Source organism: Capra hircus, chromosome 12, assembly GCF_001704415.2.
Source record: "Capra hircus breed San Clemente chromosome 12, ASM170441v1, whole genome shotgun sequence".
Lineage (NCBI taxonomy): Eukaryota > Metazoa > Chordata > Mammalia > Artiodactyla > Bovidae > Capra > Capra hircus.
Window position 1 is genome coordinate 35133161 of NC_030819.1, and position 14557 is coordinate 35147717.

General features: G+C 40.9%; 1 protein-coding gene across 1 annotated transcript in view; it reads left to right on the forward strand.

The window, feature by feature from the left end:
• Window positions 415-14557, forward strand: part of LOC108637259 (multidrug resistance-associated protein 4-like) — a 92712-nt gene continuing 78569 nt past the window's right edge. The window contains exons 1-4 of the mRNA XM_018056305.1: window positions 415-422; window positions 1649-1877; window positions 2677-2714; window positions 3106-3200. Of these exons, the coding sequence (XP_017911794.1) occupies window positions 415-422; window positions 1649-1877; window positions 2677-2714; window positions 3106-3200 (370 nt within the window). The remainder of the gene's footprint in view (window positions 423-1648; window positions 1878-2676; window positions 2715-3105; window positions 3201-14557) is intronic.

A 14557-nucleotide genomic window follows, 5' to 3' on the forward strand; every position in this document is an offset into this window, starting at 1 on the left:
TTTCTTTCATATCCCTCAGAACCTAACACAGGGTTTAGCAGAGAATAAAATGTTCTTTTCTGTGTAGAGTTGAACTGCATTAGATTTGTCAACCACAATGTCAGACCCAAGGATCATTTTCTTAGGAAAATCATAATTTATGACAGTTAACTTTAGTTGATTAGTGTTCAGATTATATTACTATTATCTAGTGCAAATATATTCCTCTTAAATTCTTTATTTTAGGGCACAATAGTACAACGTGGGACTTACATTGGGCTCCTGAAATCTGGGGTAGATTTTGATTTCCTTTTAAAGAGGAATGAGCAAGAACCATCTCCAGATTTGGAATCTTCTACCCTGAAGAATCAGTCCAGACCCTTGATGAGAGGTGCTGCTCCAGAGCTCCAAGATGTGAGTTTCTCGTCCTGCAACATGCCGCTGTATGTCTGCTCTTGGTAGACCTATGGAACTTCAGTCTGTTCCACTTGTGACATCTTCATTTGTCCTAAAGTAGATCCTAAGAGTCCAAGGCCCTGTTCCATGGAACTGGTAGAGTTAGAAGAGCATGATGGGAGCAAGCCTGCTTATGGTTCTCCTTCGGGTGTAGAATGGAGGATCTTATGGGGATCAGTAGAGGGTGCACTGCTATGATTTCCTGGGTGTATGTGACTCACCGTGATATGTGAACTCTTTCATTTACTGTAGTTACATACTACTCACTGTGGTGGGCCTCAGCTTCCCTTATGCATCCAGAGGATTAATGTGAAGACCCCTTAGACTGAGTCCTGATGTTGCCACATTAAATCAGCTACTTTTCCTATATGTTGGAATGTTCTGGCACTGCAGGTGACTGATGGTAGTATTTTGCCTCATTGTCAGATGATTTAGGATGGATCAGAGGTAGCCTGTGCAAAGAACCTGACAAACAGCAGACTTTGGAGTTAGTACCCATCTTCCTTTCTTATCTTTTAAGACTGAGAACCACGTCTAATTCACCTTGAATCCCAATGGTCAGGGTTTCAAGGAGGATTAGACATCATCAAGCTGAGGACATGCTGGGCTGCTGTGACTCTATAATGCATTCTAAGTCCTTCAGACAGAAATGCGGAAATGCACTAGATCTCCCTTAAAAACATGCACAGGTATTCTTCAGTATCCAAACTCTGGATGATTCTGATAAGCATTTGGATTAATTCCTCAGTTTCGAAACTCAGGAATCACTTTCTGAAATTTGGGAATCAAATAGATTCAGATGATATGCTTGTCTCTTACTATCCAAACCCATTTTACTCAAATTCACCCTGTGACCTCAGTTTACTGTATTTAGCTAGTGTTTTGAACCACAAGTATGCTGTATGTTTCATGTTTCTATGATTGAGTGACACAAATTATCTAGAAGGATACTTAAGCTTCATATCATTTTGTGTATTATTTTGGAACAAGCTTCTGCTGAGAGTCATGACTGACTTTAAGCAAAGCCACCCAACAGTGAATAAACTTGTACAAATGATACTTTCTTATTTCTAACAGATTCTTAGGAGCGGGATGGCTGGGTCTAAGCGTAAATACACACATGGTATGGCCAGATATTCCCACACTCCTCTCCATAGGAGATGGACCACCTTGCACTTCTACTTGTGTATGAGATGTATCTGTCTCCCCACAGCTTTGCTGTGGAGGGCTTTGTTGAACTTTTCACATTCAGGGGTTCTTTATTTAAAATTTTGTCTCTCACTGCCATTTTTCCCTCCCAGACTGAGAATATAGAGGTCACACTTCCTTTAGAGGACCATTTGGAAGGAAAAGTTGGTGTTAAGACCTACAACGATTACTTCACAGCCGGTGCTCAATGGTTTAGCCTCATTTTCCTTATTTTAGCGAACATCGCAGCTCAGGTAAATAAGGACATTTATTTTGGTGTGTGCCCTCAACTTGGTATTTACATATTTATACTGTATTTATGTTATCATTATTTTTAATATGTATATGAAAATTTTTATCTCAGAGAACTGGCTCATGCAGTTGTGGGATCTAGCTGGCTGAATGTGAAATGAGAAAGGCAGGCCTGAAGGCTGGAACTTCAGGCAGAAGCTGACCCTGCTATCTTGAGGCAGAATTTCTTCTTCCTCCAAGAAGCCTCAGGTTTTGCTCTTAGGGCCTTTGAGTGACTGGATGAGGCCACCACAGTGTTGAGTGTGATCTCCTCTACTGAAGTTCTGATGATGGATGTGAGCCACATCCACAAAATACCTTCACGGCAACATCTAGACAAGTGTTTGGTTGAATCATTGGACACTGGCCTGCCCAAGCTGACACAGACAGCTGACCATCACAGTACCTGTCAAATGTTTTTTTCTTGGAAAAATCCCCACGTTCGGACTATGATTACTGCATTTGGCAGTTCACTTGTGTTTACTTTGAAATACGTTATCTGTGGGGAGCAAACTAAGTGAAGCTTATCGGTATTATGTACATGATAGAGAACTTCCAGGGAAAAAAGAATATCTTTTAAAGAGTTTAAAATGTAAGATGCCCTCCCCTGACCTGTAGCCATCTGAGGTGTGGGGATTGGCACAGACCTGGGCTGAAAGGACCATCTCTTGTTTTCTGGAGCCTTTCCATCCCCCAGCCTGGTGAGCGGGGTGTGAGGCTCAGTGATGCCAGTGTGTGAGTGACTGTTGTTTCCTGCTCCAGGTTGCCTACGTCCTGCAGGACTGGTGGCTTGCATACTGGTGAGTGATTCCTGATCTGACCCAAAGTGCTGTGAAATCTGCATGAAACCTCACTTTCCCACAGTCAGGGGGAGAAGGGAGGGGCTTGTTCAGCCTCCTCTTCTGACCCTCACATAGTTTCCCTGAAGAAAAAGTAAAGTTCCTGCTGGTGGAGAGTGACGCTCACATTGTCTCTCCCCAAGTCTGACCCTCAGCAGCTTCCTCATAGATGATTTTGAGAACTGAAGGTTGTGATTCAAGTTGAATCTTTATAAGGTAGATGGACACAGAGCCCTGTGAACTGGGAGCCATTTTTCTAGCATAAAATACATTTCTCAAATTGAGATTTTTTTTTTTGTATTTGAATACATTCTGTCTGAAGCATAATATTTTTTTCTTCCCTGTTCCACAGGGCGAATTTACAAAGTGCCCTGTATTTTGGGGCATATGAAAGAGGAGAGACAGTTGTGATGCTTGATCTGAACTGGTATTTAGGCACCTATTCAGGTAAAGTTGTATTCTCCAGTCTATTATATGAAAGTCTGAGGTGCTTACAAGGAGCCTGTGTGAGCATCTAGGGCTTCCAGGCACAATTCAGTAATGTCTCAACAGATTTAAGAGTTTGATTTGCATTTGCTCTGTGAATTAACTAGAACAATTATCTTTAAAATCTAGGAGAAAGAAGTTGAATGGAGATTCTTGATTTATTGTGCACTGGATTTTGGTAGTTAAACCAGGATTGCACATTCAGAAAATCAGCCACTGTAAATACATGGCATTGTCTATTCTAATAGGTTGGTTTAGCTAAATCTTATATTGTTATATGGATGGACAATGGGATTAGAAACAGATCCCTACTCTGTGGTTCAGATTGTTCCAGTTCTGTCTGAATAAGCTCTGGCTTTTATTGATTTTAGTTAAGCCGTTAGTTAAGTGGCTTGGTCAGTCGCGTCTGACTATTTGCGACCCCGTAGACTGTAGCCCACCAGGCTCCTCCGTCCATGGGATTCTCCAGGCAAGAGTACTGGAGTGGGTTGCCATTTCCTTCTCCAGGGGATCTTCCCGACCCAGGGATCAAACCCAGGTCTCCCGCATTGCAGGCAGACGCTTTAACCTCTGAGCCACCAGGGAAGCCATGCAGGTATGCAAAGTCCCCTTCACCACACAGCTCATCTCTTGGGCATCACTAATTACTTGAGAAGCTAAGGAGGGGGAATCCAGCATCTGGGGATAGATTCCTTCTCTTTCTTACCTTGAGTTCACAGTGTTATCTTATCTCCAGCTGTGTGATTAATTTAACGTGACTAATATTAACATAACTCACTGTATTCACAAGAGCTTAGAATATATATAATATTACATAGTGTTTAAAGGATGTCTTCATCTAAAATTTTAAATATCTTTTTATCCATTCATTTGTTGATAGACGTTTAGATTGCTACCATGTCCTGGCTATTATAAATATTTGCTACTATGAACATTGGGGCATAATAATAAATAATAATAATATTAATTAATTAAATTTTAAGTTAAAAATAAAAATAATAAAATAATTTTATATTGGATTATAAATGATTGAGCTTCACTGGTGGCTCAGATGGTAAAGAATCTGCCTACAGTGCAGGAAACCTGGGCTTGATCCCTGGAGAAGGGAATGGCATCCAACTCCAGTATTCTTGCCTGTGATATCCCATGGACTGAGGAGCCTGATGGGCTATGGTCCATAGGGTTGCAAAGAGTTGGACATGACTGAAGTGACTTAGCATGAACACATAGATGTTTAACAATGTTGTGATTGTTTCAGGTGGACAGCAAAGACACTCAGCCATACATATGTGTATTCATTCTCCTCCAAATCCCTTCCCCGCCCCCCATCCAGGCTACCATGTAACTGAGCAGAGTTCCCTGTGCTATACAGTAGGTTCTTATTGGTTACCCACTTTAAATACAGAAGAGTGTGCATGTTGATCCCAAATTCCCTAACTGTCTCTTCCCCCTTCTTCTTTCCCCTGACAACCATGATTTCATTCTCTAAGTCTGTCAGTACATTTCTGTTACAGAAATACATTCATTTGTATAATCTCTTTTTAGATTCCACCTATAAGGGATGTTTTACAATATTTCTCCTTCCCTGACTTACTTCATTCAGCTTGACAGTCTCTAGGCCCACCCATTTTGTGGCAAATGGCATTATTTCATTCTTTTTTAATGGCCGTGTAGTAGTCCATTGTATGTATGTACCACCTCTTTGTCCATTCCTGTCAATGGTTATTTAGGTTGCTTTCACATGTTAGCTGTTGTAAACAGTGCTGCAATGAACACTGGGGTGCATATATCCCAGTATGTATCCATTTGGACCATGTTTTTCTCTGGGTATATGTCCAGAAGTGGGGCTCCTGAACTACCAGGGTCATATGGTAGTTCTATTTTTAGTTTGTAAAGAACCTCCATACTGTTCTCCATAGTAGTTATATCAATTTACATTCCCACCATAGTGCAAGAGGGTTCCCTTCTCTCTACAGCCTTTCCAGCATTTATTGTAAGATTTTTTGCTGATGGCCATTCTGATTGGTATGAGGTGATACCTCATTGTAGTTTTGATCTGCATTTCTCTAATAATTAGTGACACAGACTATTTTTTTCATGTTGACCATCTGTATGTTTTCTTTGGCAAACTATCTATTTATGTCTTCCACTCATGTTTTGATTGGATTGTTTGGTTTTTTGATATTGAACTGCATAAGCTGTTTGTATATTTTGAAGGTTAATCTTTTGTCAGTTGCTTAGTTTGCAGTTATTTTCTCCCATTCTGAGGATTGTCTTTTCGTCTCATTTATGGTACTTATATATAATGGAATATTACTCAGCTGCAAAAAAAGAATGAAATTAGCTCATTTGTAGAGACATGGGTGGACCTAGAGTCTGTTATACAGAGTGAAGTAAGTCAGAAAGAAAAGCAAAAAAATGCATATATTAACACAGATATGTGAACTCTAGAAAAATGGTATGGATGAACCTAATTGCAGGAATAGAGATAGTGATGCAGAGAACATAAGTATGGAAACATATCGGGGAGGTGTAGGAGATGAATGGACAGGTTAGGATTATACACTACCATACACTAGATAGCGAGTGGGAACTTGCTGGATAGTACAGGGAACTCGGTACAGTGCTCTCTGAGGACATTGAGGGGTGGGACTGGTTGAGAGGGGGAGGTATAGGAGGAGGGGTTATATGTACATATTGCTGATTTACTTCCTTGTACAGAAACTAACACAACATTGTAAAGCAACTATACGCCAGTAAAAATAAATAAATAAATAACAATATCCCCACAGGAAACACTTGTATAAACTTTCTACAAAGAATGTGTTATATAAAAATCCACTCTTTGAAATTTGGTATTTATTTTATGAATCACTTGCTAAGAAATCTAAATACGTTAGCTGTTTACCTTCTTAATTGATGGACTATGGGGGCTTAAAGGAAGAAGGAAAGGATTCTGTTATATATTCATATAGAGTAGTGGGCTAAGGCAAATGCTTGTTGATGGAATTCAGGAATCTGAGCAGGTTTCAGAGTTTAACACTGATGTGTCAGCTGAATGGAAAAACACTATGTGAAGGAATATTTATTACAAGGGTCATCACCCCTTTATTTACCATTGTGAGTTGAAGAGATGTTTGGAGGGCTATTTTCATTTTTATATGCTATCTTCATTTATATCAGTTCAGTTCAGATCAAGTTGCTCAGTCGTGTCCGACTCGTTGCGACCTCATGTACTACAGCACACCAGGCTTCCCTGTCCATCACCAACTCCCAGAGTTTACTCAAACTCAATGTTCATTGAGTCAGTGATGCCATCCCACCATTTCATCCTCTGTCATCTCCTTCTCCTCCTGCCCTCAATCTTTCCTAGCATCACGGTCTTTTCAAATGAGTCAGCTCTTTGCATCAGGTGGCCAGAGTATTGGAGTTTCAGCTTCAACATCAGTCCTTTCAATGAACATTCCAGACTTATTTTCTTTAGGATGGACTGGTTGGATCTCCTTGCAGTCCAAGGGGCTCTCAAGAGTCTTCTCCAACATCATAGTTCAAAAGCATCAATTCTTCGGCCCTCAGCTTTCTTTATAGCTCAACTCTCACACCCATACATGACTACTGGAAAAACCATAGCCTTGACTAGACGGACCTTTGTTGGCAAAGAAATATCTCTGCTTTTTAATATACTGTCTAGATTGATTATAACTTTTCTTCCAAGGAGTAAACGTTCTTTTAATTTCATGGCTGCAATCACCATCTGCAGTGATTTTGGAGTCCCAAAAAATAAAGTCTGTCACTGTTTCCACTGTTTCCCCATCTATTTGCCATGAAGTGATGGGACCAGATCCCATGATCTTAGTTTTCTGAATGTTGAGCTTTAAGCCAAATTTTTCACTCTCCACTTTCACTTTCATCAAAGGCTCTTTAGTTCTTCATTTCTACAATAAGGGCAATGTCATCTGCATATCTGAGGTTATTGATATTTCTCCAAGCAATCTTTATTTCAGCTTGTACTTCATCCAGCCCAGCATTTCTCATGATGTACTCTGCATATAAGTTAAATAAGCATGATGACAATATACAGCCTTGACATACTCCTTTTCCTATTTGGAACCAGTCTGTTGTTCCACGTCCAGTTCTAACTGTTGCTTCTAATCTGCATACAGATATCTCAAGAGGCAGGTCAGGTGGTTTGGTATTCCCATCTCTTTCAGAATTTTCCACAGTTTATTGTGATCCACACAGTCAAAGGCTTTGGCATAGTCAATAAAGCAGAAATAGAAGTTTTTCTGGAATTCTCTTTCTTTTTTGATGATCCAGCAAATGTTGGCAATTTGATCTCTGGTTCCTCTGCCTTTTCTAAAACCAGCTTGAACATCTGGAAGTTCATGGTTCATGTATTGCTGAAGCCTGGCTTGGAGAATTTTGAGCATTACTTTGGTAGATGTGAGATGAGAGCAAATGTGCAGTAGTTTGAGCATTCATTTCCTTTCTGTGGGATTGAAATGAAAATTGACCTTTTCCAGTCCTGTGGCCACTGCTGAGTTTTCCACTTTTGCTGGCATATTGAGTGCAGCACTTTCACAGTATCATCTTTTAGGATTTGAAATAACTCAACTGGATTTCCATTACCTCTGCTAGCTTTGTTCATAGTGATGCTTACTAAGGACCACTTGACTTCACATTCCAGGATGTCTGGCTCTAGGTGAGAGATCATACCATCGTGATTATCTGGGTCGTGAAGATCTGTTTTTGTACAGTTCTTCTGTGTATTCTTGCCACCTCTTCATAATATCTTCTGCTTCTGTTTGGTCCATACCATTTCTGTCCTTTATTGTGCCCATCTTTGCATGAAATGTTCCTTTGGTATCTCTAATTTTCTTGAAGAGATCTCTAGTCTTTCCCATTCTATTGTTTTTCTCTATTTCTTTGCACTGATCACTGAGGAAGGCTTTTGTATATCTCCTTTCTATTCTTTGGAACTCTGCATTTAAATGGGTATATCTTTCCTTTTCTCCTTTGCTTTTTGCTTCTCTTCTTTTCACAGCTATTTTTAAGGCCTCCTCAGACAGCCATTTTTCTCTTTTGCATTTCTTTTTCTTGGGGAGGTCTTGCTCCCTGTCACCTGTACAGTGTCACGAGCTTCCATCCATAGTTCATCAGGCACTCTATCAGATCTAGTCCCTTAAATCTATTTCTCACTTCCACTGTATAATCATAAGGGATTTGATTTAGGTCATACCTGAATGGTCTAGTGGTTTTACCTACTTTCATGTCTGAATTTGGCAATAATAAATTCATGATCCTAGCCACAGTCAGCTCCCAGTCTTGTTTTTGCTGACTGTATAGAGTGTCTCCATCTTTGGCTGCAAAGAATATAATCAATCTGAGTTTGATGCTGATCATCTGGTGATGTCCATGTGTAGAGTCTTCTCTTGTGTTGTTGGAAGAAGGTATTTGCTATGACCAGTGTATTCTCTTGGCAGAACACCAAGAGCCTTTGCCCTGCTTCATTCTGTACTCCAAGGCCAGATTTGCCTGTTACTCCAGGTGTTTCTTGACTTCCTAATTTTGCATTCCAGTCCCCTATAATGAAAAGGACATCTTTTTTGGGTGTTAATTCTAGAAGGTCCTGTAGGTCTTCATAGAACTGTTCAACTTCAGCTTCTTAAGCATTACTGGTCAGAGCATAGACTTGGATTACCGTGATACTGAATGGTTTGCCTTGGAAATGAACAGAGATCATTCTGTGTTTTTTGAGATTGCATCCAAGTACTGGATTTTGGACTCTTTCGTTGAATATGATGGCTACTCCATTTCTTCTAATGGATTCCTGCACACAGTAGTAGATATAAAGTTCTTCTGAGTTACATTCACCCATTTTAGTTTGCTGATTCCTAAACTGTCAAATTTTAGGAATTCGATGGCATTCACTCTTGCCATCTCCTGTTTGATTGCTTCCAATTTGCCTGGATTCATGGACCTAACAGTCCAGGTTCCTTTGCAATATTGCTCTTAACAGCATCAGACCTTGCTCCCATCACCAGTCACATCCACAACTGGGTGTTGTTTTTGCTTTGGCTCCATCTCTTCATTCTTTCTGGAGTTATTTCTCCACTGTTCTCTAGTAGCATATTGGGTACTTACCAACCTGGGGAGTTCATCTTTCAGTGTCCTATCTTTTTGCCTTTTCATACTGTTCATGAGGTTCTCAAGGCTGGAATACTGAAGTGGTTTCCTGTTCCCTTCTCCAGTGGACCACATTTTGTCAGAACACTCCACCGTGACCCATCAGTCTTAGGTACTCCTACATGGCATGGCTCATAGTTTCATTGAGTTAGACAAGGCTGTGGTCCATGTAATTAGATTGGTTAGTTTTTTTGTGATTGTGGCTTTCAGTCTGTCTGCCCTCTGGTGGAGAAGGATAAGAAGCTTATGGAAGCTTCCTGATGGGAGAGACTGACTGAGGGGGCATACTGGGTCCTGTTCTGATGGGCAGGACTATGCTCAGTAAATCTTTAATCCAATTTTCTGTTGATGGGTGGAGCTGTGTTCCCTCCCTGCTACTTACCTTGGGCCAAACTATGGTGGAGGTAATAAAGATAAACTATGGTGGAGGTGCATTTTCTTGGCAAAACTCTATTAGTCTTTGCCCTGCTTCATTCCACATCCCAAGGCCAAATTTGCCTGTTACTCCAGGTGTTTCTTGACTTCCTACTTTTGCATTCCAGTCCCCTATAATGAAAAGGACATCTTTTTTGGGTGTTAGTTCTAAAAGGTCTTGTAGGTCTTCATAGAACCGTTCAACTTCAGCTTCTTCAGTGTTACTGGTTGGGGCATAGACTTGGGTTACCGTGATATTGAATGGTTTGCCTTGGAAATGGACAGAGATCATTCTGTCGTTTTTGAGATTGCATCTAAGTACTGCATTTCGGACTCTTTTGTTGACCATGATGGCTACTCCATTTCTTCTGAGGGATTCCTGCCCACAGTAGTAGATATAATGGCCATCTGAGTTAAATTCACCCATTCGCAGTGCATTTTAGTTCACTGATTCCTAGAATGTCGACGTTTACTCTTGCCATCTCCTGTTTGACCACTTTCCAATTTGCCTTGATTCATGGACCTGATATTCCAGGTTCCTATGCAATATTGCTCTTACAGCATCGGACCTTGCTTCTATCACCAGTCACATCCACAACTGGGTATTGTTTTTGCTTTGGCTCCATCCCTTCATTCTTTCTGGAGTTATTTCTCCACTGATCTGTTTCACCTACTGACCTGGGGAGTTCCTCTTTCAGTATCTTATCATTTTGCCTTTTCATACTGTTCATGGGGTTCTCAAGGCAAGAATACTGAAGTGGTTTGCCATTCCCTTCTCCAGTGGACCACATTGTGTCAGCAAACACCCTCTTCCAACAACACAAGAGAAGACTCTACACATGGACATCACCAGATGGTCAACACCAAAATCAGATTGATTATATTCTTTGCAGCCAAAGATGGAAAAGTTCTATACAGTCAACAAAAACAAGACCAGGAGCTGACTGTGGCTCGGATCATGAACTCCTTATTGCCAAAGTCAGACTTAAATTGAAGAAAGTAGGGAAAACCACTAGACCATTCAGGTATGACCTAAATTGAATCCCTTATGATTATACAGTGGAAGTGAGAAAAAGATTTAAGGGACTAGATATGATAGATAGAGTGCCTGATGAGCTATGGTCGGAGGTTCATGACATTGTACAGGAGACAGGGATCAAGATCATCCCCATGGAAAAGAAATGCAAAAAAGCAAAATGGCTGCCTGGGGAGGCCTTACAAATAGTTGTGAAAAGAAGAGAAGCAAAAAGCAAAGGAGAAAAGGAAAGATACAAGCATCTGAATGCAGAGTTCCAAAGAATAGCAAGAAGAGATAAGAATGCCTTCCTCAGCGATCAATGCAAAGAAATAGAGGAAAAGAACAGAATGGGAAAGACTAGAGATCTCTTCAAGAAAATTAGAGACACCAAGGGAACATTTCATGCAAAGATGGGCTCGATAAAGGACAGAAATGGTATGGACCTAACAGAAGCAGAAGATATTATGAAGAGGTGGCAAGAATACACAGAGGAACTGTACAAAAAAGATCTTCATGACCCAATTAATCACGATGGTGTGATCACTCACCTAGAGCCAGACATCCTGGAATGTGAAGTCAAGTGGACCTTAGGAAGCATCACTATGAACAAAGCTAGTGGAGGTGATGGAATTCTAGTTGAGCTATTTCAAATCCTAAAAGATGATGCTGTGAAAGTGCTGCACTCAATATGCCAGCAAACTTGGAAAACTCAGCAGTGGCCACAGGACTTGAAAAGGTCAGTTTTCATTCCAATCCCTAAGAAAGGCAATGCCAAGGAATGCTCAAACTACCGCACAATTGCACTCATCTCACACGCTAGTAAAATAATGCTCAAAATTGTCCAAGCCAGGCTTCAGCAATACGTGAACCGTGAACTTCCAGATGTTCAATCAAGTTTTAGAAAAGGCAGAGGAACCAGAGATCAAGTTGGTAACATCCACTGGATCATGGAAAAAGCAAGAGAGTTCCAGAAAAACATCTATTTCTTCTTTATTGACTATGCCAAGCTTTTGACTGTGTGGATCACAATAAACTGTGGAAAATTCTGAAAGAGATGGGAATACCAGAGCACCTGACCTGCCTCTTGAGAAACCTACATGCAGGTCAGGAAGCAACAGCTAGAACTGGACATGGAACAAGAGGCTTGTTCCAAATAGGAAAAGGAGTACGTCAAGGCTGTATATTGTCACCCTGCTTATTTAACTTATATGCAGAGTACATCATGAGAAACGCTGGGCTGGAAGAAGCGCAAGCTGGAATCGAGATTGCCAGGAGAAATATCAATAACCTCAGATATGCAGATGACACCACCCTTATGGCAGAAAGTGAAGAGGAACTAAAAAGCCTCTTGATGAAAGTGAAAGAGGAGAGTGAAAAAGTTGGCTTAAAGCTCAACATTCAGAAAACGAAGAACATGGCATCTGGTCCCATCACTTCATGGGAAATAGATGGGGAAACAGTGGAAACAGTGTCAGACTTTATTTTTGGGGGCTTCAAAATCACTGCAGATGGTGATTGCAGCCATGAAATTGAAAGATGCTTACTCCTTGGAAGGAAAGTTTTGACCAACCTAGATAGCATATTGGAAAACAGAGATATTACTTTGCCAACAAAGGTCTGTCTAGTCAAGGCTGTGGTTTTCTAGTAGTCGTGTATGGATGTGAGAGTTGGACTGTGAAGAAAGCTGAGCACCAAAGAATTGATGCTTTTGAACTGTGGTGCTGGAGAAGGCTTTAAAGAGTCCCTTGGACTGCAAGGAGATCCACCAGTCCATCCTAAAGGAGATCAGTCCTGGGTGTTCTTTGGAAGGAGTGATACTAAAGCTGAACCTCCAATACTTTTGCCACCTCATACGAAGAGTTGACTCATTGGAAAAGACCCTGATGCTGGGAGGGATTGGGGGCATGAGGATAAGGGGACGACAGAGGATGAGATATCTGGATGGCATTACCTGACTTGATGGACATGAGTCTGAGTGAACTCCGGGAGTTGGTGATGGACAGGGAGGCCTGGCCTGCTGCAGTTCATGGGGTCGCATAGAGTCAGACACGACTGAGCGAATGAACTGAACTGAACTGAACTGAATGAATATAATGGTGACTTCCCTCAAAAGATCCCATGCATGTAATGCTACAGACTGTGCCCCCAACCCTGCTGCAGGCCACCACCGACCCACACCTTCAGCGGAGACTCCCGGACTCCCATAGGCAAGTCTCCTGTGGGGTCACTGTTCCTTCCTCCTTCGGTCCTGGTGCACAAGGTTCTGTTGTGCCCTCCACGAGTCTATTTCCCAGTCCTGTGTAATTCTGGCAGCTCTATGGTGGGGTTAATGGCGACCTCCTCCAAGAGGACTTATGCCATACCCACACCCAGAGCCCCTGTCCCTGCGGCAGACCACTGCCGACCCATACCTCCACGGGAGACACTCAAACACAGTTCTGTCTCAGTCTCTGTGAGGACCCTGGGTCCTGGTGTGCACAAGGTTCATGTGAGCCCTCTGAGCATCTCTGGCGGGAATGAGGTTTGATTCTAAACGTGAATTTGCCCCTTCTACCGTCTTGCTGGGGCTGCTCCTTTGCCCTAAACATGGGGCATCTCCTCACAGCTGCTCCAGTGCCTACCATCTTACTAGGTTTTCTCTGACCTTGGATGTAGGGTATCTCCTCATGGCTGCTCCTTCTGACTTTGTATGTGGTTTTATATGCATAGTGATACTCATTTATCATTGATAAAAAATTTTAAATGATAATATTTATTTATAAATGCTTTGTGTTTCCTTAAAACACTTAGTGAGAGGTTAGTTGCTTGTTTAGATTATCTATAAATTATTATTTAGGTTATAATTATCTCTTGTCAAAATATAATAGTTTCTTGCTATTTCTTGAATAGCAATAGTTTGCAAACTAACTGTTAGTTGCAAACAATTAAGTTGTCTGTTTGCAACTTAATATGGTCCTTCTGTACTCTTTAAAACTACTTGGACCTAGAAATTGCTATGTTATTTTAAAATTTATTTTATTTTTATTAATTTTGACTGGAGTATAGTAGCTTTACAATGTCGTGTGAGATTTTGCTCGTACAACAAAGTGCCATCAGTCATACGTACATTACACATATGTCCCCATTTTTTTTAAATTTCCTTCTCATTTAGGTCACCACTGAGTAGAATTTTCTGTGCTATAAAAGTAGGTTCTCAGGTAGCTACTTTACATATAAGTAAATTTTCATGTAAATTTACTGTTTACAAGGAAATGGTAAGTCATTTCTCCTGTAACTCTTCCTTCTCATGCTGATATCTAAAACTGAAGTATGCCTTGATTGTGGAATATGTAACTAGTGGGATTTGAAATGTGGCAAAGGTCAGAAGATCAACTATTTTTCATAATTATCTTTCTTTTTGTTTTTAAAAAGTGTATAACTAAAGTTTTTTTTTTTTTCTTTTTTAAGTTTTATTTATTGGCTATGCTGGGTCTTCATCAGCTGTGTGGACTTTCTCTAGTTGCCAAGGGCAGAGTCTACTCTAATTGCGACGTGCAGGTTTCTCATTGCATGCCTTCTCTTGTTTCAGAGCATGGGCTCTAGGGTGTGTGGACTTCAGCAGATGCAGCCAGTGGGCTTTAGTAGTTGTGGTTCTTAGGGTCTAGAGCACAAACTCAATAGTTATGGAGCACAGGCTAAGCTGCTCTGAGACATGTGGGAT